Source organism: Mesoplodon mirus, assembly GCF_964341445.2.
Source record: "Mesoplodon mirus genome assembly, chromosome: 19".
Lineage (NCBI taxonomy): Eukaryota > Metazoa > Chordata > Mammalia > Artiodactyla > Ziphiidae > Mesoplodon > Mesoplodon mirus.
In genome coordinates this window covers 31,162,165-31,189,283 of record NC_138995.1, presented here as the reverse complement: position 1 = coordinate 31,189,283, position 27,119 = coordinate 31,162,165, and the positions used below count along the sequence as shown (strand labels likewise).

At 42.0% G+C, this 27,119-nt stretch overlaps 2 protein-coding genes across 5 annotated transcripts in view; one reads left to right on the top strand and one right to left on the bottom strand.

Annotated features, from left to right (window-relative positions):
* Window positions 1-8,382, top strand: part of RBL2 (RB transcriptional corepressor like 2) — a 50,868-nt gene extending 42,486 nt beyond the window's left edge. Inside the window, exon 22 of the mRNA XM_082605637.1 lies at window positions 6,941-8,382. Coding sequence (XP_082461763.1) covers window positions 6,941-7,111 — 171 coding nt within the window. The 3' untranslated portion in view covers window positions 7,112-8,382. The remainder of the gene's footprint in view (window positions 1-6,940) is intronic.
* Window positions 8,383-8,459: 77 nt separating this feature from the next.
* On the bottom strand, window positions 8,460-18,380 carry AKTIP (AKT interacting protein). Of its 4 annotated transcripts, none has more exons than XM_082605639.1 (10): window positions 18,262-18,380; window positions 15,327-15,440; window positions 13,739-13,944; window positions 11,454-11,518; window positions 11,269-11,369; window positions 10,662-10,750; window positions 10,485-10,583; window positions 10,285-10,392; window positions 9,427-9,487; window positions 8,460-9,259 (listed from the first exon to the last, which is right to left on the bottom strand). In XM_082605639.1, the coding sequence occupies exons 2-10, from the start codon at window positions 15,366-15,368 to the stop codon at window positions 9,149-9,151; spliced, it is 882 nt and encodes a 293-aa protein (XP_082461765.1). In that variant the 5' UTR covers window positions 15,369-15,440; window positions 18,262-18,380; the 3' UTR covers window positions 8,460-9,148. The 4 variants fall into 4 exon arrangements, with proteins under 4 accessions (XP_082461765.1, XP_082461764.1, XP_082461767.1 ...); XM_082605638.1 differs by having other exon boundaries at window positions 18,266-18,380; XM_082605641.1 differs by having other exon boundaries at window positions 8,460-9,256; window positions 18,266-18,380.
* Between the last annotated feature and the right edge of the window lie 8,739 nt (window positions 18,381-27,119).

The window sequence follows — 27,119 nt, the reverse complement described above, 5'->3', positions numbered from 1 at the left end:
CTCTCAAAAAAATGCCAGTATCATGAAGAGATAGATGATAGATAGATGGTAGGGCGAGTACTGATAGAGTAAAGGAGACTAAAGAGACATGACAACCAAATGCAAGGCATGATGACCTTTGATTGGATCCTGCATAGAAAAGCACAGCTATAAAGGATATTTGGGGGACAAGTGGGAAAACTGAATATTGACTTTAACATTAATGTTTATCTTTAAATGTCTGTTAAATGTCTTTGGTATTGATGATGGTACTAGATTATATAGGAGAATATGTTTTTAAAGCATTCAGAGATGCAATGCCCCAGTGTCAACAACTTACTTTCAAATGGTTCAGCTAAAAAGAAAATTATAGAGAGAACAAATGTGGTAAAATGTTAATGATAGATAAATGGGTGCTCAATGAACTATTCTTCTAACTTTTCTGTAGGCTTGAAATCTTTTTGGGGAAAAAGAAAAAGTTGGGGGAAACAAGTAAAAATGATAGCAGCAAAAATCTATTAGGAAATGTTTTTCCATTGTATTTTCTACAGTAGTAAAGTATCACATGCCTTGGAATAAATTGATCCTGTGTAGAAAACTTTTTTAACTTGAATAAGAGATTTTTAAAAAACTGGAATAAATGAAGATATACTAATGTTTTTCAGTAGGAAGACCAAATATTAAAAAGATACAGTTTCCTCCAGCCATTACATAGGTTTAATCTAATTCCAATGATAACCCAGTGGAATTGTGAAAGCTGGAAATATAAATATGCAATAGCCCTGAAAGGCAATTTTAGTTGGTGGAAACGGCTCTGATACTCCTCTATTAGTAGATTTTCATCCTATACCAAATAAATTCCAAATGAATTAAAAAGTTAAATGGAAAAAATGAATTGGAGTAAGAATATTCAATTCAAAAGGCCAAAAAAGGAAGAAGATAGCAAATAGCAACTAAATTTAAATGGTCTAAATATACCAATTAAAATGCAGAAATTGTAAGACTGGACAAACAAGGAAGACCTAACTGTTTTACTGCTTATTAGTAACCCACTTTAAATATAGACACAAATAGTTTAAAGTAAAAGGATGATAACCTAAATGTCCCATTAACTGATGAACAGATAAATCTATATCCATACAAGGGAATATTACTCCAATAAAAAGGAAGTTCTGATACATGCTACAACTAGGATGGACCTTGAAAACACTGTTAAGTGGAAGAAGCCAGTCACAAAAGGACAAATATTGTACTTCGGTTTCTATGAAATGTACAGAATGGGCAAATTTATAGAAGCAGAAAGTAGACTAGTGATCCCCTGAAGGGAATGGAGGGTTTCAGCTAATGGATCAAGTTTCTTTCTGGGATGATGAAAGAGTCCTAAAATTCAATGTGGTGATGGTTGCACAGCTCTGGGAACATACTAAAAGCTATGGATTTGTATACTTCAAATGGTTGAATTATATGGTATATAAATTATATCACAATACAGCTGTTTTTAAAAAGAAAAAGGATGGACAAAGTTAACCTCTGCTAACACTAATCAAAAGAAAGCTGGAGTGACTACATTAATATCATTAATATTGGTATCTGAAAGCAGATTTCAGAGCAGAGAATGTTATCAATGATAGAGAAGGTCATTTCCTAATTATAGAGAGGACATACAGTCTTAAATAGAAAAAAATCATTTACAGTCAAGAGATTTCAAGATAATTGCTAGAATAAGTAGACAAAGAAAAATCAGTAAGGATATTCAAGATGTAAACATTATCAACCAAACTGACTAAATGACACTAACAGAATACTCAACAGCATCAAGCTCACATGTAACATTTACCAAGATAGACCCACTGTGGACCATAAGACAAGTCTCAGTAAATTTTAAAGGATTTAAATAATGTATTTTCTCTGACCACAACAGAATTAAATCAGAAATCAATAACAGAAAGATATCAGGAAACCCCCCAAATTTTTGGAACCTAAACTGCATAATCTCTAAGAGTTAAAGAAGAAATAAAAGAGGGCTTCCCTGGTGGCGCAGTGGTTGAGAGTCCGCCTGCCGATGCAGGGGACACAGGTTCGTGCCCCGGTCTGGGAAGATCCCACATGCCGCATAGCGGCTGGGCCCGTGAGCCATGGCCGCTGAGCCTGCGCGTCCGGAGCCTGTGCTCCGCAACGGGAGAGGCCACAACAGTGAGAAGCCTGCGTACCGCAAAAAAAAAAAAAAAAAAGAAAAGAAAAAAGAAGAAATAAAAGAGAAATTGGAAAATATTTTGAACCAAATGAAAATGAAAACAACATATCAAAATTTGTGAGATGCCATGAAAGCAGTGCTAAGAGGGAAATTTATAGCACAAAATATCTATATTAGGAAGGAAGGTGTCAAATTAGTGACCTAAGGTTTCACCCTTAGGCAACTAGAAAAGCAGGAATCAATGAAATAGCTGAAAAGTAGAGAAAATTAAGGTCATTAAAAGCTAGGGGTTTTGTGTAGATTTTTAAAATTGATACATCTCTGTGCAGATTAATTGGGAAAGAAAAAGAAATGACACATTACCAATACCAGAAATGAGAGATTCAGTACCGGTCCTACAGACATTAAAAGTATAATGAAGGATAAATTCTACCAAACATTTGGTAAATTCTACCAAACATTTAAGGAAGAAATAAAGTAAAGATATATCATCTCAGTAGTTGAAGAAAAAACATTTGACAAAATCCAACATTCATTCATGATAAAAACTCAGAGGGAACTTCCTCAACCTGATAAAGAATGTATACAAAAAAAACTCTACAGCTAACCTCATACTTTAATGCTGGAAGATTGAATGCCCTCCCTCGAAGATCAAGAATAAGGCAAGGGGGGCTTCCCTGGTGGCACAGTGGTTAAGAATCCACCTGCCAATGCAGGTGACACGGGTTTGAGCCCTGGTCTGGGAAGATCCCACATGCCGCGGAGCACCTAAGCCCGTGCACCACAACTACTGAGCCTGTGCTCTAGAGCCCATGAGCCACAGCTGCTGAAGCCCACGCACTCAGAGACTGTGCTCCGCAACAAGAGAAGCCACCGCAATGAGAAGCTCCCGCACCGCAATGAAGAGTAGCCCCCGCTTGCCGCAACTAGAGAAAGCCCATGCACAGCAACAAAGACCCAACGCAGCAAAAAAATAAATAAATAAATAAAATAACTCTATAAAAAAAAAGAATAAGGCAAGGAAGGATATCTGCTTTCACCACTCCTATTCAACATTAAAACTGTAGGTCCTAGCATATACAATAAAGCAACTTAAAGATGGCATGCAAATGGAAAAGGATGAAATAAAACTATCTACATTTATATGATTTTCTACACAGAAAAATGACAAAATGTACAAAAAGTTACTGGAACTAATAAGATTAGCAAGGTTACATGATTAATATACAAAAACCAAGTGTATTTCTATATACTAGCAACAAGTAATCATAAGTAAAAATTTTTTAAAACAATGTAAATAGCTTTAAAAAATTACTTACAGATAAGTCTGACAAAAGATGTTCAAGATTTGTATCCTGAAAACTAGAACCTTGGTGAGGGAAATTAAAGACTGAGAAATGGACAGAAATATGTTCATGAATTGGAAAACTGTATCAAGATGTGAGTTTTCTTCCACTTAATGTATAAACTCACTCCAATTCCTGTGAAAATCCCAGAACTGTTTGTATAAATTAACAAACTGGTTCCAACATTTATATGAAGATGCAAAGGAAACTAGTTTAAAACAATTTTGAAAAAGTTGGAAAACTCACACTTATCTGATTTCAAGACAATATATAAAGCTACACTAATTAAGACAATGTGGTACTGGTGCAAGTACATACAGATTAATAGAACAGAATAGAATCCAGAAATGGAACACACATATATGGCCAACTGATTTTCAACAAAGGTGCAAAAGCAATTTAGTGGAAAAAGGACAGCCTTTTCAACAGATGATGCTGAAACAATTGGATATCCATAAACAAAAATAATAATAGTAAACTTGTGCCTATACTCTGTACCATACAAAAAAATTAACTCAGAATGGTCCATAGACCTAAAGGTAAAACCTAAAACCGAAACTTCTAGGAGAAACCACAGGAGAAAATATTTGTGAACATGAGATGCAACATCATAAAGCACAATCCATAAAAGATTGATAAGTTGGATTTCATCAAAATTAAGAATTTCTGCTCTTTAAAAGAAAAAACAAGTCACATTGGGAGAAAACTGTATGAATCTCATATCTGATAAAGGATTTGTGTCTACAATATATAAAGGATTATCAGAATTCAATAGGAAAACATCCAAATTGAAAAGTGGGCAAAAGATCTGAATGCACTTCAGCCATTATGTGCCTATTAGAATGGCTAAAATCTAAAAAAATGAGAACAACAAATCAGTGGCAATGATGTGGAGCAGTTAGAACGTTTATATATTGTTAGTAAGAATGCAAAATGGTTTAACGTAGCCATTATACCTGGAAAACAGTTTGGTAGTTTCTTTTAAAGGTAAACATATCTTTACCATATAACTAGCAATCTCACTCCCAGGTATTTACCCAAGTGGAATGAAACTTAGGTTCCTACAAAAACATGTACATGAGTGTTTATATTGACTTTACTCCTAATTGCCAAAAAGTGGAAAACCCAAATGTTCTTCAACTGGTTAAGGGATAAACAAACCTGTGGTACACTCAGATAATGGACTACTACTCTGCAATAAAAAGGAACAAACTACTGATACACCAAGCAAACAGGTGAATTTTACTGTGTGTAAACTTAAGAAAAAGAGACATTTTGTGCAAAAAAGTTAAGTGTCAAGATCAGTAGCTTTCAGTCCTGCCTGTATATTATCACCACCTGGGGATATTTCAAAAAAAAATTGTAGCACAGAATTGGGAATTTCTCCAATAAATGATAGCAGTATTAGGCTGTTGGTTGGGGAAAGATTTGTCATCACAACTTAATAGGTGATGGCTGAGATCAAGGAAGAATATTGCAAAGCAAGAAGTATCTTGGGTCTAGAATTAACCTATGATATCCTAACATTTACACTACCATGAGAAAAGAATTACCAAACACCACACAAGATCAGGTAAGTTGACTGATAAATCATTAGTGATACTTGTTGGGGCAATTTCAGTAAATTGGTACAACTTGCTAAATAATAAGTTATGGTAACAGTGCTTATAGTACTGAACAGTTGGGAGGAAATAATACATCAATAAGGGATTAAACTATGATACAGATTACCACAGAATACTATATAGCAGTTAAAGAGGTGTGATCCATATATACTGATATGAAAAGACCTAAGACAATGCTAACTGAACAGTACATAAAATATACCATTTTAATTTTTTTGAAACCCCACTTAATGTACATTATTATATTTCTAATGAGTGCATTCCTAGAAAAACAGAAAGCTACACAGTAGCCTGATTTTTTCAGTGAATGAATGATAACAGTAGGTGTCCCTAGGGATGGGGTGAGGACAAGAAGGTGTATTCTGTATGAATTTTGGGGGGCAATAAGAATTTATTCATTTTTAAACTATCATGTATATATTGTATAAATTATGGTGTATAAAAACACTGTACTGTATATAAATTTATACATATTAATGTACAATGTATAAATGTATGTTCTACATTAATGTGTTATGTATAGTAAGGTACACAATTATACACTGCACAATAATACATAATATAATGATGTATACACATTATATACAAATAACATTTATACAATTAGTGTATACAATTAACAATTTAAGGAATATTCAAGTGAATGGGAGACTAGCGATAGGAAGTGCAGAGCAGACTTAGGGAGGCAAAGAGCAGAAGAGTCAGTCAGAGGACAGCTTAAGATGGTTGAAATTTGAGAAGGTGCACATACTGATAATGAAAAACTGGTGGTTTTATTTAAAATCTCAGAAAAGCCTATTATTTCAAAATAAAAGTAAAATAAATATCTAGGATTTGGTTTAACACAATCTCGGGGGTGAGAAATGAATGAGGGGTATAGATCAAATAAGAGTGGCCAAAATTGTTGAAGTAGGGTGATGGTCATGTGAGGGTTCACTATACACTTCTACTTTCCTGTATGTTTGAAATTTCCTATAATAAATGCATATGAAATCTGCTCAGTATGCTTTCCACTAGGAAACATGGACAATGACATTAGCAGCACATGAAAAAAAAATTTTTTAACTACCAGAAAATAATGCAATAGCTAACTTTTGGGGCTTTGGAGAAACTTAGTGCTGAAGGCACCTATAAATAAATCCAGTCTCTCTAGCCCTCTGGCGAAGTTTTTCTCAATCCAAGTTCTTCAGTGTGAACCAGAGAATGCAGAAAATAATTTGCCTGAATTTTTCTCAATTCTCCCAAGGATGACATGTAACTAGTATCAATACATTCTAGAATTCTAGATCATACTAATAAATTACCTACAATGGATGCCTTAGGGAATTAAGGCTTCTCTTGTGAAATTCCATGGCTGTTAGAAAATGAGTAACACTAGACTGGGGGAAAAACGGCCTAATACTGTGTAAAGTCATGCTATTTTTTAAAAAAGGAAAATGGAAATGTATGAAACTGATTAAATGTGGCATAACAATGTGATGCTCTATAACTTTTCTAAAAAAAAATCATAAATTTGTGAACTCTTACATTGTGGAAAAGCTTACATCAAAATCACCTCTGGAGCTTGTTAAAAAATAGAAATACTCTGCCTCTATCCCAGATAGTCATCAATGTCAGCCAGCTGAGAAGTGAAATTGGAAGGATACAAAATTTTGTAGTACGTTCCTTTATAAAGGTGTTCAAACTCTTCAAGATAAACTGCTTAACTTATTTGAGGTTCTTTGACTTAACACTGAACTATGTGTATTAGAATTTTAAAGTTTTTATATTTATTTTTAACCCCCCACCCCCCCCAGAGACTGAGAGAAATTAACAGTATGATACGGACAGGAGAAACGCCAACCAAAAAGAGAGGGATTCTTCTGGAAGATGGAAGTGAATCACCTGCAAAAAGAATTTGCCCAGAAAATCATTCTGCCTTATTACGCCGTCTCCAAGATGTAGCTAATGACCGCGGTTCCCACTGAGGTTAGTCTGTTGTACTGAAACTGTCTTTTCACAAACTCTGTTCAGCAGCATCATGTAATGCATGCTAGATTATGGGGCTCTTTTCCTTAATCCTTTCAGTATCCTTAGGATATTTTTACTTATCCCAACTGCCTTTTCCCCTACCTTTCAGTGCTTGCCATCAAGGCTGCTTAGAATCCAAACTTGGATTTTTTTTTTTAACTCTTTGGCAAAGCTACTACAAGAATTTCAGAGAACAAATCGTACTCAAATGTGTGTATAAGTGGTCTCTGTTAACGTTTTCCAGCAGAGGAGCTGTATTTCAATTCATTCCTACCTGGCCCTCATGAAAAGCAAAAGTAGGTATTTTGTCCTAAAACACTTGGTAGGAGTGTAAGATTTTTGCATTCCTAAAAGGTAACAAGGTAGAGTGCCCAGATTTGAAGGTCCTAGGTTATTAGTCCAAGTCCCCCATTCCCTCTGTGTAATTCTTCCCTCTCTCCATTGGGTGTGGTGGTGCAGTGTGACAAGTGCTTGACTGGTGTGCAATGTGTGAGTGAACCTGTATAAGAAGTGGCACTTTAGGGCTGTAAAAAGCATGATTTTGTAACCCAGATTTTGCTGTGTATTTGCAATGGCACTTTCTACAATGTGAACTTTATTAAGTACAAAACTTCTAGGCTGAACTTAATTCAGTATCTTCTTTGATGCTTTTGTACTTTTAAAAAATTGTTAAAGCCCCAGTAGCTACCTTTTGGGCATGTGTTTTAAATTCTCCATTTTTTGTTGATAGGGATCAGCTGGCTAAGTAAAGATTTTAAATCAAGTTGAATTAAGAGGATTATTATGAAAAATTATGACCTCTTCCTTTAGGAGGTAGTTATCCAAAAGACATGTGTCTTTATTAAGGTGATATATTTTAAATATCTTTGGGTGCGTTCCTGGAAGTTTAAAAAATAGATTGGAGAATTTGGGTTTTTATTAGTACATAGTACCATTTATACAAATTAGAAAATGTTAATTTAACAGCTACTGAATTATCTATATATACCTTTATTAATCACTATTGTTCCAGCAGTTTTAAAGTTGAATGAATAATCTTATTAGGGAGAAAATTCAATTGTAAATTGAATCAGTATAAACAAAGTTACTAGGTAACTTCATATTGCTCTGAAAGAAATATGGAACTTACACTGTTCAATTAGAATAGTGTTCTGCAAAAATATTTATAAAACCTCTCAAGATACTTACTGCTACTGTAATTTTATATGAAAATAAGTATTTTTCAATAAAGCACTTATAAATTAATCTTTGTTTAGTTATATTGAGAAAAGGGTATTTAATGTCCTGCATAAATGACAAAGAACAATCATTTATTGGTTTATTGTCTCTACAAAACACATTAGTCATTCATCATTTAAATATCTGACTTCATTAGAAACCGTTTTAACACTTTTTCTCCCTCCTGCCATAAAAATACAATAAGTAATTTGCTTAAAAAAAAACAAAGCTATGAACAAGTGTTCTGGTTTCTTCTCACTCACCTAACATGTACCTCAGTGACTGACAGCAGTTTGTGTATCAGTAACACAACAGGCTGAAGACTGAGGTTCAAATGCTCTTCCACTTAAAAGTGCTAATAAGCTAAGGAAACTGCTCTCTCTATACATCTCCTCTCCGTATCCTAACATATGTACACCTGAAACCACTGATTTAAAACTCATTAGATAGTGCTGAACTCTGCCTACTTCATTAGTTTAAATGAATGCAACTTACCTTTAGCATTATATTCAGAAAAATGCGTAAGCCTCCAGGTCCCCAAGAATTTGGAGTACTGAACTAGATAACCACCCTGAAGACACTTCTGACAGAAGTAATGCATTACGTAAAGAGAGGTTTCCAGAACTTGCTGTTAGAACCTAAGCATACACGGACGACACTGACACCAGTCACTGCGCACACCGTTTTACTCTGCAGGCAAGTCCCCTTTGCCACTGGTCAGCTTTACTAGCCCAAGTCCAGCAGGAAAGTGCACGGTGCACCAGATTCACCAGCTCTTAAGTTGCTACCGTTTTCTCTTCTTTACTGAAAGGTTGTACTGAGCCAGGCTTTACCCATGACAGGCCAGCAACGTGAACACTTTTATTGTGCTGTTCTTCAGGCTTCTTCTAGGCACAATGAAAAACAGACATTAAAAAATGACTGATGAGGGGATTTCAGCACTGTACAAATTTGTTTCCCCAAAAGTTATTTGTATAGACTGAGTAGCCTCCAGTGAAGATATTTTAGAAAGGAAACAGTGAGTTAACCATTTCCAAACTGGTAATCTACTTACTTTCTGAGTTAGCATCTTCTCTCTGGCTTCATCATGTACAGAAGGATTCCATGGAGAAAAGCTTCAGGAAGAGAAAAATATTAAAAAATAGCTCACTAAATTTGTTTAACATCCATTTTTTTACATTTTTAACCCAGTTCCCCTAACAAAAGTTAACAAGGAACAATCTTTAATCACTTGTCAATATGTAAGTTTTAGACATTATCTAAATGATTTTCTCACAATAACTATCTCTTAGCACTTCACATGGGTTAGCTCATTTAAGCCTCACAACCACCCCTGAGGTCCTATTACTTGAAGAAAGTGAGGCACAGTAAAATTACGTAATCGCTCTGGGCCACCAAAGCCAGTAAGTGCAAAAGTCGCTCAGCCTAACTGTAGAGCCCAAGCCCTTGACCACTACCGCTAGGCACAGCAACACCCGTGCTGCCCCAGAGCTCAACGGCTTCGGGTTTCAATACTCCTGCAGACACTCCTCCTCAACATAAACTAACACAAGCTCAAGGAACCCATCGTTCACACTATTCACTCTCACACTGTTCAGTTTCCCTCTTTCCACCAAATCTGTAAGTTGGTTGGGGTATGGGAGTATAAGAGGGGCTCCAACTGGAAAGAAAAGTCCTTACATTTGAATGAGCACATTACAAGGATCCTTAGGAAACCAAAGTCATTAAATAGCTTGCTATTGGCACAATGTGTCAGTCCATGTTGAAAGCAGAAATCAAGCTGATACCAAGTTAGAAAGGTTGTAGGCTAACAGATTATACACTTTCCTTTTAAATCCCCATTCTAAGGCCACCTGGAAAACAGCAGCACAGTACTGCAAAGTGCAGTTTATCTTGATAATGTACCACTTACCTAATTGCATAGGGGTCTTCTATTTTAGGTTGGTCAAACAAATGAGCAGTGCACACCTTAACACTGTCAACCACTTTACTTTTAAAAAGCTGAATATCTTTTTCGTACCTGTGTTAAAAGTTTAAATCAAAAGGTTACCAGCATAATCTACTTTGCTATCTCTTCAAATTTATCTTACATAACAAAGCAAAGTAACATACAGAACTGCAGCCTCTGGGTTTAGGGGGCTTGCTGTATCGATCTTGTAGAAAACTCTCCTTGCATACATCAATACTTGCCAAATATGATTATGGTTCCGCCTAAAGGGAAATACGGCAGGATTACTGAGGCTTCCTCTTGCTGGCTTATGTCACCACACGAAACTCTTATCTACTAACCTCCATTTTGCAAATGCTCTCTTCACATCCAGTTCACCTGAGGTGGGATCAACTAGCGGGTGAAAGACGGGAATATCAAACACCAAACGCTACATTGAAACAGAGACACATCCTTTAATGGAAGCAGTGGAGCACATTAAACTCACGCGGATAAGTTGTCAAAGAAGCTTCAGGACAAGGCAGTTTTGTTGCTTAAAGTCAAAGAGCTGCCTCAAGAGGGACACCTAACTACTTTCACCATTTTCCTGTAAAACCAAATTTTGCAGTGAAGCAGGGGAAAAGTCACTCTTTTCTACCATAGCATAACAATCGCAATTCACGTAGTGAGAGCTGTACTACAGCTTCCAGCCTCACTTGCACACCCTGAGCAGAGAAACAAGTAAAGCTGAAGGCAGAGGCTAGCATTGGCAAAAGATGCAACAAAGCAAAAAAATCCCCCTGAAAGACTACTGAGTAGACAAAACATTTCGGGAAACTGAAATCATAAAAGTATTAGGCCAGGAAAAGAACCAAGAAATCTTTAAAGCCCCTTAAACCCTCCTCCTGCAGTAAGGAGGGTGAGGAGGGTCCAAGAAAGAAAAGAAGCCAGACCCTATCCCCAACTTACTGGACAGTCACCATCTGGGTAGTTATCGGGGATGTAAACTGTAAACTTAAATACACCATCTTGATAAAGTCCATGCCGTATGAATATTACTCCAAACCACACTGTAGGAAGAAATAAGAACAGTTAAGCGCTAAGTTTGTGTCAGAGGAACCAAGTATGCTATAAAAAGAGCGAATCCTTCTTACTTAATGCAGATCGATAAGATGGCTGCACATAGACACCAGGTAACTTCTGCTTCACAACCAAGGTACTAAAACAGAAGCAGCAGAATAGTGAGATTGCATGGGTGGAAATGACATACAGACCAAACCACCCACGTCCATTTTTTGAAAGAAGGACTAGTCCCTCGAAGGGCAGCTGATACTCTAACCAGACAGACAGAGTCATCGCAGTCTCTCACCTGGCCCTGGCTGCTGCCTGTTTACTGGTTTCATAACACATGCTTACAGAGAAACACAGCCAAATAAGGGCCCCAGATTAAGAAATTAAAGCCGAACAGGGATACACAATCAAGTTTTCCACCCAGAAATCAGCTCCCCCAAAACACCATCTTGGAAACCAACCTGTAGGTAATTCTGGACATTAAATTTTAGGTCAGTGAGAGTATCTGTACGATTATTGCTTTTGTGACCATGAACAATAGATCTTACCCACACACATTTAAAAGCCTTTTTAAAATACAACTTCAGGTAATTAAGACATTAAAATTCCACGGAATTACCCTCATTTGGGGGTCATTTTAAGTTTGAACACCAGTCGGTGCGGCAGTGCTCCTGGTAGAAGGCAGGCAGCCTGAGGCGCTCACACTGTACTCTCTGCTCCTGACTTTACCCCCAACTCAGACACTTGAACTCTGTGGGCCGTGGCGTGGGAAACGGTGGGTGCTGAAACAAGGGAAGACAGAGGCTGCGCTGGCTCTTCCGGGACCTGGTCACCTGACAGCCATTCTGCTCCGTTCCTCTTTTAGCTGCACTATGAGCCTAAACAGGTAACACTGTGACCAGACCTTGAAAAGAACAATGTTGACTGAGGGTCTTAAAACACATTAACCTGCCAATCCTGAATTTTACTGAGAAGCAGCTTATTGGACCTCAACTGACTGTTTTTATTTATTACCTATTTGCTACCACACTTATTTTTCAATCATTTTAAAGTAGTTATTCCATTTTTAACTCACTATAATTCAGCATGTCAACAGCAGCATGGTTGGCAGATGTACCTGCTACAGTGAGGTTTGCCAAAAAGGCAATTTTGTGTCCTAATACAGACAGCAGATGTAATGCCACAACAGAAGCCTGTCCAACTCACTGCCTCGCCTCAAACACAGGCTTCCATTATAAAGCTAAAGGGACCCGCACTACCAAATCACACTCGCCATTTACACTGGGGCCTCAGACCCTCTGACCATTACAACGTTAGCACAGGGAGGGACGCCTGGAGGATGCTTTTAAAATAACTTCACGTACAAAGGAAGTTTCACGTGACTGAAATTCAGAATGAATTCTCCAGACTTTCTGCCCGTATAACAAATGATCAAATCAAATGCCATCCGCACTCAATCACTATTTGAGCCCCTCTGATGGGCCAAGCACTGTGTCATCACTACTAGACTCTGCAGAAGTACCCATCTCCTCACACTCTACTGGTATGTGCAACTTCAGTCCAATTTTTGACTTCTGTGACTAGTCAAGTTCTTACTTACATGGAGCCCAAATCTTTAAAAAACTTCCCCATAATGGCCTAGCTCTGCCCTTGGGGGTCATACAGAATAAGTCAAATCCCCTTTCTAATGACGGACCTTCAGGTGAAGACAGCTTTAATAAGTACTTTCCAGGTTTTCTCCAAGTCATTGGTCCCCGTTCCTTCAACTGTTGACTGCTAAGGTCAGGCTTCCTGACTTCCGCCTACTGGGACCATCTCCTCCTGGGACCGTCTCTTTTGGGGACCCTCTCCTCAGTCTGTCAGGATAGATGCCTCTTACAGGGTGATCACCAGAATGGAGCACAAACCTCCAGCTGGGTCTGACCCAAGAAAGAGTAGATTGCCACCCTCCCACTGTCCCTCCCTCTACAACAACCTCTTCAGGAGGTGAATTCCTCACCTCATATAAAGGTAGACCAAAATTAAGTTCCTGGATGCTTAATAAATCTGTTTCCCCCTCCTTTTGCTCTCCAAAACAGACATGGAAATTAAAGCACACATTTGCCTTTAAATCTTACTTACCCAAGCTCTCAATAAGAATCATTACTTTTAGAAGAGGGTATTTATATACCACCACTTAGGCCTTGGTGAAGAAAGGTTATACTGCTAGCAATAGAGTCCATCCTATATACATTAAGGCTAATACTGGAGGGGGATGGGTTTGAGCTTTAAGATTAAATGGCTGCTGTTTACTGAGTCCTTCAGAATAAGTTTCATCCTTCACCTTCAAGGGTCATTCAAAAGTTAACCAGATAGTTTCAGAACTTACAATTCCGCAAGAAGGGAGTATTCCAGGTAGAAAGGTCCGTAAGAAGCATGCGTGCCATTTGCTGACTGTGTTGCCGGGGCAGGAGATGAAGGCTTAGTTATGGGCAAAGCATTTTTGGGAATAGAAGGCAGCTGTTTCTTTGGAGCAGTGCGTGGAGGACTGGTTTTCACATCCCCTGTTAATGTCTTTTCTTCACCATCAGATCGCTATTCAAGATGAAGTGGTGAGAACATTTGTTAGGATGATTCTTAAATCACAAGACTATATGTGATGTCCTTTAGTCTTTGACTGAAAAGCTGGAATTACTCTTTTACAAGGACATTCTAACACCATGATCAAGATGACCTGAGGGCTTCCCTGGTGGCGCAGTGGTTGAGAGTCCGCCTGCTGATGCAGGGGACACGGGTTCGTGCCCCGGTCCGGGAAGATCCCACATGCCGCGGAGCGGCTGGGCCCGTGAGCCACGGCCACTGAGCCTGTGCGTCCGGAGCCTGTGCTCCGCAGTGGGAGAGGCCACAACAGTGAGAGGCCCGCATACCGCAAAAAAAAAAAAAAAAAAAAAAAAAGATGACCTGAAAGTCTGTTGAGCAGGCAGGCTATTACAGAGAGTAGAACAAAGCTGAAGCAAGGCTAAATCATAAGAAAATTCATTCTTCAGCTGCATCCTATAAAGACAATAAGGCCAATATTTACAGGATTTACTTGAAATGGAGAACGAAATGGTTTCTCCTGGTGGCCCCAGAAAGAGGGCAAGGGGTTACTACACAATTAGACAAGACTAGAAAGGTCCCCTAGCATTTAGCTGTAGAAAGTAGGGTGCTAAGCATCTCAAAATAAATAGTATAGAGGACTGAAATCAGTCACTACGTGATGTCACCACTTTGGTTAGAAACTAAGAATGAAACTATTCTCTCACTTGCATGGGTCTGATTTTGATCACATTTGGACTATCATCAGCATAAACTGTCATTCTTAGTCAAAGACAGAGGTCTAAATGAGTCAGAAACTAAACTACCATCTCATAGGTATTTCTTTGGCTCAAGTACAAAGCCTGCTTAATTAGCTGTATTAAAAACGTACACAGTATCGTGTACAGAAAAAAAGATTAATAGTGTGTTCTCTTACACGTGGAATTATGGGTGACATTCATTTTCTTTTTGTTTGTGTATTTTAAGCTTCCCTAAAATGTATTTTATTTTAAAAAATATTTTATTTAGAAAACTTAAACCAGTGCCCTCAAGTCTGACTTGACCATATTGGACTGGTCTTGCCCAACACTTCTCTAACCATGAAATCTTGCAGTTTGTCAAAAAACTACTACAATAAAGTGTCACAAATTTCATCATGTGTAAATATAACCTTAGTCAAAATAATATAATTTTGATTACTAGAATGATTTCTATTTGAGATGTGATCTTGGTCTCAGGAACTGACTTTAATCAACCAAATAATTGTTTCCCAAAAGTAAAACCTAAACTAGAAAAACAAGGTAATTTTGCTAAGATTATAGGCAACCTTGGTATGAATTATTTTGGCTTCTGTTCTGACACAAATGGGTTTCCTCGGTAAATTTATCAACTATACCTACTTTGCGTACAGAGCTTGTAGACATGCTCCAGAAAGGGTTCATAACGTGTACTCCAAACAAAGAAATTCAGTGGTCTGTGTCATCAAACTCTTCCGTCCGCAGAATTCACTTTACCTTAAAATGAGATGGGAAAACAGAGAAACAGACCAACACCAACAGTTAAGACTTATGAAATAGTTAAGAACTAAATCTGTATCTCTAAGCAGAAATACAGTATAATGTTACATAACATGTAGTTATAAAAACCTAGGGGGAAACATCTTTAGAAATAGTTTCCTTCTATACCCCCTCCCTCTCCTGACTCCAATTTCTTTCCCATCTTTAAATGCCAACAGGAATCTGTGTACCAAGTCCTTGGCCGGGATTCAGAACATTCAGTGACACAGTTCAGCTCTGGTGCCAGAAGTGCAAAGGATACGGACTACAACAGCTGCTACGAGCATAATATCTAGGCATTTAACTACTGGGAAAGCCAGGTTCAGACTGCACTGTACCCACAGACACAAAAGGTCTATCACAGTTCTCAGGGCTACGGGAACTAAAGATCCAAGGGAGCTGATTCGACAGTGTCTTAAGTACAGAATGATTCTCTCCAACAAAACTAGCAACCAAAGGCAGAGCATACGAGACAGAGGGGGAGGGAGAACTGGGTCCTGTCCGGACCATCCACAAAACAAACAAACAAAAAACGACCTTTTCCAACTGCTTCAAGTGTGGAAACAGCAGGATTATGCATTTAAGGAATTGCCAAGCAATATGTACAAATGCAACAGAGGAATGCAAATGAGACCTTTCACAAATCCTCCACCAAAGCTTCATGAAGTGGGTAAGAAAGCATGTCTCAAAAGTCACAAAGTCAGTGGGTCATTTACTAAAAATACAAAGGAAGAGGCAAAGGACAAGCAGCAAGCGGAGCTGTAAGAATAGTTAATTTGTCTGCTCTGGTGACTTCCCCCAGGCTTGGTCATGTTTAAAACTGAGCTCTGCTAAATTCCTAGTTGCAGCAGTCAACAAGCTGAAGGTGAAAAGGGTAAAAATTTAAGCAACATTTTACAAAATTTGTAAGAAGCAAATCATTAGAGAAGCATGTACCAAATGTCCCTAATCAGCAAAAATTTGTTTTCTGCCGAGCCTATGACATCCACAGGTGGGTCCCACACCCTACCAGTGCCCATTACTGCTGCTTTGCTTTCCAAGATACAATGCCACCCAATAATTGAATCCAAGTAATGAGGATTCTGGTTCTTCCACCTACCTGATGACTTACATCCAGTAAGTAGCATCTTATTGCTGAGAGCTCTTTGCAAATCTGCCTTTAAAGGTAACTATGATACAAGCCAAAATGGCTGGGACATCAAAACTGTGTGGGTGTATATGTTCTTGTTTGGTGCAAATAAGAACAACACTGGGGGGGGCTTCCCGGGGGCTTCCCGGGGGCTTCCCTGGTGGCGCAGTGGTTAAGAATCTGCCTGCCAATGCAGGGGACACGGGTTCGAGCCCTGGTCTGGGAAGATCCCACATGCCGCGGAGCAACTAAGCCCGTGAGCCACAACTACTGAGCCTGCGCGTCTGGAGCCTGTGCTCCGCAACAGGAGAGGCCGTGACAGTGAGAGGCCCGCGCACCGCGATGAAGAGTGGCCCACGCTCGCCGCAACTGGAGAAAGCCCTCGCACAGAAACGAAGACCCAACACAGCCAAAAATAAATAAATTTATGAAAAAAGAAAAAAAAAAGAACAACACTGGTTTTCAGATCCAGAGTAATGTGCAGCAGCACCCAACCATCATCTAGGACAGACCTAATTTAACAGGGAATCCTGTCCCCCTGGGATACAGCGCTTACCACCATGGAGATTTACTGGGGTGGATCAAGTCACCTGTAAGGTCCCTTCCAAGTCTAACACGTAAAGATTCTATGACTTTGCCCTTAAGAATCAAATAAAACTTAGCCCCAGTTCCTCCTGTCTTTAAGAAGGAGGTATTGTCTACTGCTGCCTTTGTTTCCAGCAACGACATAATCACCTAGAGAAATTGTAGCACGCTTTTCAGGAGTAACTACACTCTTTAATAGCTATCTACTTTACCCAGGCACAGTACAGCATTTTTCCAACAGGAGTGACATACATGGAAGAAAACACAAGGCACGTCCTGCTCATTCCGAAACAACTTTAGAATTTCTGCTGGTCTGGTCGTACAAACAACACATGATTATCTCTCTTTATATCATACAGCTGAGAAGTGGTAGCTCGGCCCTATACGAATGATCCGCACCTGTCCTGAGCCAAAACTTAAGAGACGGGCGGTGCTTACCTCCTATTTACCATAGTCCCTAAATAGGCACATCACCCCGAACAGCCTTAAATTCCATGTTAAGAGGCGACAGAGCAGGGCCCAGGGAAAAGATGAAAACAGCCTCGGCCCCGTCTCTCTGGGGACAGCCAGGACGGGCACCCGCGCCCGGGGCGGAAACGCATCTCCGCGCACGCAGAGAATCTGGACAAACCTGTCTCGGGATGATGCAAGGCAGGGGCCAAATCCCGACCTCGCAAATAGCTCGAGGCCGACCAGGGCCCGCGAGACCCTCTGGTGGGGGGCTGCGGGCGTCGGACGCCCCCCTCAACCTGGGAGCGGGGACAGAGCCGGGCGTGGGGAGGGGGCCGAGGAAGGCGGGCCCCGGACGGGGCAAACCGGTCCGGCCCACCTCCCCTCCTCAGGCCGGCCCGGCCCCGCTCCTGGACAGCCCCCAGCGCCAGGCCTCGCGCCCCGCGGCGGCCGGCGCAGCAGGTGCCTGCGAACGCGGACAGGTGCCCAGCCCCGCCTCCGTGTCCCAGTGCGGCCGCCGTCGCTACGGAGTCGAGGGCCCCTGGTAGGGCATACAAATGCTAGCCCCGAGGACGCTGGCGGTCCGCGTTTGAGGACTCGACAGCCCTCGCGTACCTACCACCGGCCTGGCAGCACACCCCACCTCGGTGTTTTTAATGCAGTGCTCCCGGCTGCAGAGCGCCGTCGCGGCCCCTCAGCATCTCTGGCCGCAGAGCCAGCCCAGCCCCTACCTACTCCCCGCCCCGCCCAGCCCGGCTCCCAGCCTCCGGCTCCGCCCCCTGCCCCCCTCCCTTGGGCCCGGGCGCTTCCGCCCAGCCTCGCGGCGCCGAGTGGCTCCTATACCTGTCCGTCAAGGACGTTCTTCCGGGGGCGGTGGGACGGCAGCACTAGGTCCTGCCAATCAAATCTGCTCGGTTCGGGTGGGGCCGCACTTCACCCTCCCCTTACGTAACAGCGTCCAGAGAGAACTGTCAGTCACGGAAGTATCGGCCCCGGGGGAGGGATTGGGCGGAAACAAACGCCGATACATAATTGGTCACAGCGTCAGCCAGTCACCATGGAGGCCCGCCCACAGGTTCTGTGCGTGGCCGCCGCTGTCGTTCAGACAGACTGTGGCTGCGGGTTTTCCAAACCCGAGGCAGGGCGGGGCCGGCCTCGGGGCAGGAGTCCAAGAGAGGAGCCCGGTAGCCGCTCGACCGCCTGGTGCCCGCCCCTGCTCGGTCCTCAGTCCCTGGCGTCGCTGCGGGGCCCGAGACCGCCACGTCGGGTCCACCCGACGTGGGAGGGGCTGGGGCCGCTGTCAGGTTGATAGACCCTGGAAGAACTTATGGTGTAACATTGAGAAACGCCCACTTTCTGTGTCAAAGAATGGAGGAGCGAAGGGATGCAGAGGATGGGAGCTAAACTCCCAACTCATCCCTTGGCAGTAGCGCTGCCAGAGGGCTTTTTTGAAAGTGTACGTATCGGACCCAACCTATAGAATCCCAATCCGGGGGGTGGCGAGTACCAGGAATCTACATTTGTCACAAGTTCCTCTGGTAATTCTGGTACGGACTGAAGTTTGAGAACCTCTCGTGGTAACGTAGCTCCCTGTCCTCTGATTTTTTTTTTTTTTAACCTAACAAAGGTGATCTGGAACACCTTTACCATATCCAACTCCTGACTGTTTAAAAACGTTCCACGGAAGCCGTTTCAGACTGAATAAAATCTAAACTTAGCCTGATTTACAAAGCACACCCTATGCTGACCTCGTTCCCATATTCCCATCTCATTTCGCACGTTTTTCTCCAGCCTCATTCTGTGACGGATGCCCTTGGCTTACACCCTCCGAGCCTTTTCTTACGATGGTGCCTCCTCTTGGGATGCCCTTCCAATCTCCACCTAACTCAGTATCTTACACTCAGAAGAGGAGAAGTATTCCCTGATCAGGTTGTTTGTTCAATTTTTGGTTGCCTTTGAAATTCTGGTAAAATGACCTCCTTGTAAAATGGCAGACAGCCAAACTCCCCTAATCCCAAGGGTTGGTTCTGAAATCCAACTTTCTCCTCTAGTGAAAACATTCCCGAGCCACTTCCTTTTGTCCAGTTTGAATACACTTAGGAATGTTGTAATGCCCTTCCTTAATATTAGTCTCAATCAATATAAAGAGGAAGATAAACAGGAAATCCTTTCTCCTGGCCACAGGTGGTCTCCCTTGGCACCTCTCTGACCCAATCCCTCCTAAACTTCTTGGCAGTCTCATCCTCTCCTAAACTTTTTTCTGATCTCACCTTCTACCCTCCTCCTTGGCAATCTATCCCTTCCCTCAGCTTCACCAAGGACTCACATATATTTCTCCAGCTCGGACCTCTCCACTGAGCTTCAGCTGCACGTATCCAACTGCCCATTCGGCACCAGATGCTTCAGACACATATCAGACTCCTTACAGCCGCACATGCCAGAAAATCCATCTCAAAAATCGGCTTGCATAGCCAGGGGATTTGCCTCACATGTAGGGCAGGTTCCAGCGGTGCCACTCTGGGCTTTAGGCACTGCTTTCAGGCTGGTCGCAAGATGGCTGCTGCCATTCCAGACACACCCAGATGTGACAATGTCTAGCAAAATAAAAAGCATCCTTTTCTCCCAAAGGTCTTTTTCGAAGAACAAGAAACCCTTTCCCAGAAGCTCTCCCCAAGTGATGCTTACCAGAAATGAGTCACTGGGTCTCTGCCCTCAATGAAACCAGTCAAGGACAAGTGGAATGAGTCTGCCATGATTGGCTAGGGCTCAGCAAGATTTACCCCAGATCCCTGGCCTTTAGAGAGAGAAGTGATATGATTGGATTTGTATTTTGAAAAGGCCACTTTGTATGGAGAACAGACTGTGCCAATACAAGAGCGTTTGGGAAACCACTGCGGTGGCTCAGCAAGAGACCATTGCATGAATTTGATGGTGGAGATGGAGAAGTGAATGAGTTCAGATATTTAAGAGGTGGAATGGACAGGACTTGGCCATGGATTAGATATGGAGGGTAAGGGGTTGAAGACAAGGGGGAGTATCATGGATGGAGCCTAGATTTTGACTTGAGCTACTGGGTGAATAGTGAGACCACTCACTGAGATGAGAAACAGTAAACCATACTGTTTACGGGCATAGGGGAGATGGGGAAATAGTTCTTTTTTGGATAGGCAACGTTTGGGGTGTTTCTGTAAGTACTGTTGCTTGCGTACCTGGTAACCATTTCCCCCTTCTTCACTGCTAACAAGAGCCTTGATTTCTGTTGAGGAGCCCCGCCCTTCAGTGGTTTCCTGTTGCTCTTGGGACAAAGATCAAACTCCTTACTATCACCGAGGGCCCAGCATGGCAGGGCCAACACCTGTCCAGCCCCACAGGCCCCAGGTTCCACCCACTTACATCCTTTTAATTCCTTGGAGGTGTGATGCTCTCCCTCTCTGCCCCACCGCAAGAGGGGGCCTTTGCACTGGATGTTCCCTTTGCCTGGACCGTTCTTTTCTCTCCCCCTACACAGACCTCTGCTCAAACACCACTTCCTCAGGGCAATTTTCTGTCTATTGGGGAGGTGACATATTAGTAGCTATCTCCATACTATACAGTAAGCTCCACCAGGCAGGAACCATGTCTGTTTCATTCTTTCTGGTCTCCGCAGCATCCAGTCCAATGCCTGGATGTAGGAGGTATGCAACAAATACTTGACAAACGAAGGACAGAAGCAACTAAAGTATATTTAAAACACCTGCCTACCTGCATGCCCCCAGCTCTGCACCAAGAAAGGAGCTGATTATGAAAATGAGGATGATTTATTTAAATGGAAATGAGGAGGCAGCCTTGAGGTACCATTTCTTTAAGACTAAAATATAAAGTACTAAGAAAAAAAAAACTACTGGCCCTAACCCTTACCTGTAAAACATTTTTAATCACTTCATATTATATTCATTATTGAAAGTTTTGGGAGCATACCTGATATTAGTGTCAAAAGATGAATTCTTGGGACATCCCTGGCAGTCCAGTGGTTAGGACTCTGCGCTCCCAATGCAGGGGGCACAGGTTCAATCCCTGGTTGGGGAAGTAGGATCCCACATGCCGTGCAGCTAAAAAAAATAGAAAATAAATTTTTTAAAAAAGATGAATTCTGGGCTTCCCTGGTGGCGCAGTGGTTGAGAGTCCGCCTGCCGATGCAGGGGTTCATGCCCCGGTCCAGGAGGGTCCCACATGCCGCAGAGCAGCTGGGCCCGTGAGCATGGCCTCTGAGCCTGCGCGTCTGGAGCCTGTGCTCCTCGGGGCGGGGGGGCCACAGCAGTGAGAGGCCCGCGTACCACAAGGGAAGAAAAAAAAAAAGATGAATGCTTCTTGCATCAGGACTTAGTAGACGTGTGATCTGTATGAGTATTCAAGACTCCTGCTCACGTTCTAATCAGCAAAAGATTCATTGAATCCATTCTTCTTTTGGTCTCTGGGAAATTAACTGTACAAATCAGTTTAGATCACTGATTTACTACTAAAGGGAGGCCTAAACAGAAGGAAGGGACCAAATAATGGTTAGTTGGAATGTGTATGTGTTTCATACATGTGCACACATATGAGCCAGTACATTAAGCTCAATTCATTTGCCCCCTAAATCCTTTTCTGAAAGGTAGATTCCTATATAGTATGGGATGTGTATCACTGATTACACCCATTGTTAAAGATACATGCGATGATTGTATAGCTATGCCTTTATTTTAATACATCAGAGAAAAATTCAACAACACATCACAACCATGACTTTATGGATAGTAATGTTTAGGATGAGACCACAGTAGGCATTTAAGTTGTTGTTTTTTTTCCTTAAGTGAATGGATTTAAGGGAGGATATTAAGTATTATAGTTAATGATCCTCAGATATGGCAGAAATCATGAATTTCTGTCAATGATTGAAGTTTGAGAAACACTGCTATAGAGGATGATGTGGCTCTTATCCTTTCTACATCCTCACTGATCATTATAATTCTTGCTTATAACATCACAAACGTGCTTCCAGTCTTGGGGTGCATCACATTTTCTTCCCTGACCTAGTTCCTACAACTCCTGGTTCTTGAATAAATTACTGAGTGGATGGTTGGATGATTGGATAGATAGATAAAAGGATGAATTTTACAGAATACAGTATTTCAAATCTAAATCAGAGTAGCCGATGGACCACTGTGAGTATTGATGCCTTAAGGAAAAGCAACCAGTATACAACATTGCAGCTCATAGAGGGCCAGAATAGAATTGATTTTCTTTTATAAACAAACAGCGCTTTGGGGACTTTCCTGGTGGTCTGGTGAGTAAGACCCCATGCTCCCATTGCAGGTGACCCACGTTTGATCCCTGGTCGGGGAATTAGATCCCGCATTCATGCCGCAGCTAAGAGTTTACATGCCACAACTAAGAAGCCCGCATGTCGCAACTAAAAGATCCCACATCCTGCAACGAACATCCTGGGTGCCACAACTGAGACCCAGCACAGCCAAAATAAATAAAATAAATAAATAGAATATTTAAAAAAACCAAAACAGAACACAATCAAACAGCACTTTGAACATGGCATGACACTACAAATAACCACCCACTCTCAGCATGCTGCTAACTATTCCACCAGCCACAAGAGCTACCTTCTCTTTGATTGGCATTCTTTGCAAAATCACCTCACTCTGCAGTTTTAAAGCATTTGGAAAGATGATAAAGGCTTAAGGTTAGCTTTAACTAGAGTGGCAGATTTAGAAAAGGAAAACCAAAGAGAGAGAAAGAAATATTCATTCATTGATGAATAATTCAGGGTCTGCTGTGGGTAGGACACTGTTCCTGACATAGACACCTTCCTTTCTTACACAGGTAAATAGTGATTTGTGGAAGACAAGAAGTCCCAATGATTTTGAGAGTCTGCTACCCAAAGCAAATGACATTGTCACCATCATTTATTCCAACTTTTTATTGCAAAAATTTTCAGGGCTTCCCTGGTGGCACAGTGGTTGGGAGTCCACCTGCCAATGCAGGGGACACGGGTTCGTGCCCCAGTCCGGGAGGATCCCCCATGCTGCGGAGCGGCTGGACCCATGAGCCACAACTGCTGAGCCTGCGCGTCTGGAGCCTGTGCTCCGCAACAAGAGAGGCCGCGATGGAGAGAGGCCCGTGCACCACGATGAAGAGTGGCCCCCGCTTGCCACAACTAGAGAAAGCTCTCGCACAGAAACAAAGACGCAACACAGCAAAAATAAATAAATTAATTAATAAACTCCTACCCCCAACACCTTAAAAAAATTTTTTTTCAGTCATACAGAAAAGTAGAGTACAATGACCATCCTTATACTCACCACCCAGTTTCAACAACGTTTAATGGTATAATTGTTTTGCTATATTTCCTTTCCCTAATTTTTTATTCCTGAATCATTTCAAAAGAAGTTGCAGAGAGAGAGAAGATGGCAGAGAAGGAGGATGGGGAACTCACTTCCCCCCACGAACACATCAAATACATCTACATGTGGAGAAGTTCTCACTGAAGACCAACTGGAGACTGGCAGAAAGGCTCTTGTATAACCAAGGCTGAAAGAAAGTTCCACACGGAATTGGGTAGGAAGGGAAGAGAAGCCATCAGGTCGGGACCTGTGCCCCTGGGAGGGGACTCAGAGGAATTCCTTCAGACTCTTTTTACACAGGTGGAGTTCCTCCCTGGGGAGTAAGCAGTTTGAGCCACATACTGGCCACACCAGCCCTGGGGGATCTGACTCCAGGAAGAGGCGTCTGCTTGGCTGGCTGGAAGGCTGGTAGGACTAACAGGAGGGCTGTAGGAAGCCTGGACTCCACCTGTGAGGCATGCATAAATGCTTGCTTACTCCCCAGACACGGGGGAAAGGGCAGATTGAAACTGCCTGGGATGCTGGGTTCTTGCGACCACCCTGGCACTCAACCCAGCCTGAGGTGAGTGTGTACACCAGCCCTGCCTGCTCTGCAGCACAGCTCCACACTACAGTGAGGGCTGCAGGGGCCAAAGGGAGACCTCCGTTGTGAGGAACAAAGGTGGCTCAAACTCAGAGTGGCCTCTGAGTGGGGTGGGGGCAGCCACTATGGGTGCTCATGGAGACAGCGCGTCAGAAGCGATCAGGGACACTGACTGCAACCAGGACCACCACAGCTGTACCCAGACCCAGGCCAAGCACCAGCACCAGCCCCTCTGGCTCCAGCACTGTTCGCCTCTGGGACAGGGGAGCCAGTGCTGGGGTGGGAGGAGAGCACACTCTTAAAGGGAACAGAGCCAGGTCAGAACTGACCATCAGGGTTTCTGCTCCAGCAACTTGGAACTTGCCTCCACCCCCAGAATAGTGGTGTTGGCCACTGAACAGAGGAGAAGCCCTGGCTCACACTTGGTGCTGGATCTAGCCCCTTCATCTCCAGCCCCACCTCCTACCAAGGTGATATCTGCCAGAACACCCTGGAGAAAGGGGTCAAAAATGTATTTGATGAAATTATGGCTGAAAACTTTCTAAACCTGAAGAAGGAAACAGATATCCAAGTGCAGGAAGCACAGAGGTTCCCAAACAAGATGAAGCCAAACACACCCACACCAAGACATATCATAATTAAAATACAAAGATTAAATACAGAGAATTCTAAAGGCAGCAAGAGGACAAAGAGTCATATACAAGGGAACCTCCACATAAAGCTATAAATGATTTTCTCCGAAGAAACTTTGCAGGCCAGAAGGGAGTGACATATATTCAAAGGGCTGAAAGGGAAAATCCTGCAACCTAGCCTAGCAATAATAACATTTAGAATTGAAGGAGAGATAAACAGCTTCTCAGACAAGTGAAAACTAAAAGAGCTCATCAATACTAAACCTACCATAAAAGAAATGATAAGGCTCTTCTTTAAGTAGAAAAGAAAGGGCTATAACAAGAAGTAAGTATAGGAAAGGAAAAATCCCACGAGTAAAGGCAAATATATAGTAAAGGATCAACCTCTTAAATAAGCTAGTACAAAGACTGAAAGACAAAATATTGTAAAATCAATTATAACTACAATAATCAGTAAAGGCATAAACATAAAGATGTAAAATACGACATCAAAAACACAAAATGGGGAGACGAGGGGAAGATGGTGGAAGAGTAAGATGCGGAGATCACCTTCCTCCCCACAGATACACCAGAAATACATCTACCCGTGGAACAACTCCTACAGAACACCTACTGAACGCTGGCAGAAGACCTCAGACCTCCCAAAAGCCGTGTGGATGAAAGGCTCTTGGTGCTGCAGCCAGGAGTCAGTGCTGTGCCTCTAAGGTAGGAGAGCCAATTTCAGGACAATGGTCCACAAGAGACCTCCCAGCTCCACATAATATCAAACGGCGAAAATCTCCCAGAGATCTCCATCTCAACACCAGCACCCAGCTTCACTCAACGACCAGCAAGCTACAGTGCTGGACACCCTATGCCAAACAACTAGCAAGACAGGAACACAACCCCACCCATTAGCAGAGAGGCTGCCTAAAATCATAATAAGCCCACAGACACCCCAAAACACACCACCAGACGTGGACCTGCCAACCAGAGAGACAAGATCCAGCCTCACCCACTAGAACACAGGCACTAGTCCCCTCCACCAGGAAGCCTACACAACCCTCTGAACCAACTTTAGCCACCGGGAACAGACACCAAAAACAACGGGAACTATGAACCTGCAGCCTGTGAAAAGGAGACCCCAAACACAGTAAGATAAGCAAAAGGAGAAGACAGAAAAACACACAGCAGATGAAGGTGCAAGATAAAAACGTACCAGACCTAACAAATGAAGAGGAAATAGGCAGTCTACTTGAAAAAGAATTCAGAATGATGACAGTAAAGATGATCCAAAATCTTGTTAATAGAATAGACAAAATGGAAGAAACATTTAACAAGGACCTAGAAGAACTAAAGATGAAACAATCAATGATGAACAACACAATAAATGAAATTAAAAATACTCTAGAAGGGATCAATAGCAGAATAACTGAGGCAGAAGAATGGATAAGTGACCTGGAAGATAAAATAGTGGAAATAACTACTGCAGAGCAGAATAAAGAAAAAAGAATGAAAAGAACTGAGGACAATCTCAGAGATCTGTGGGACAACATTAAATGCACCAACATTCCAATTATAGGGGTCCCAAAAGAAGAAGAGAAAAAGAAAGGGACTGAGAAAATATTTGAAGAGATTATAGTTGAAAACTTCCCTAATATGGGAAAGGAAATAGTTAATCAAGTCCGAGAAGCACAGAGAGTCCCATACAGGATAAATCCAAGGAGAAATACGCCAAGACACATATTAATCAAACTGTCAAAAATTAAATACAAAGAAAGCATATTAAAAGCAGCAAGGGAAAAACAACAAATAACACACAAAGGAATGCCCATAAGGTTAACAGCTGATCTTTCAGCAGAAACTCTGCAAGCCAGAAGGGACTGGCAGGGCATATTTAATGTG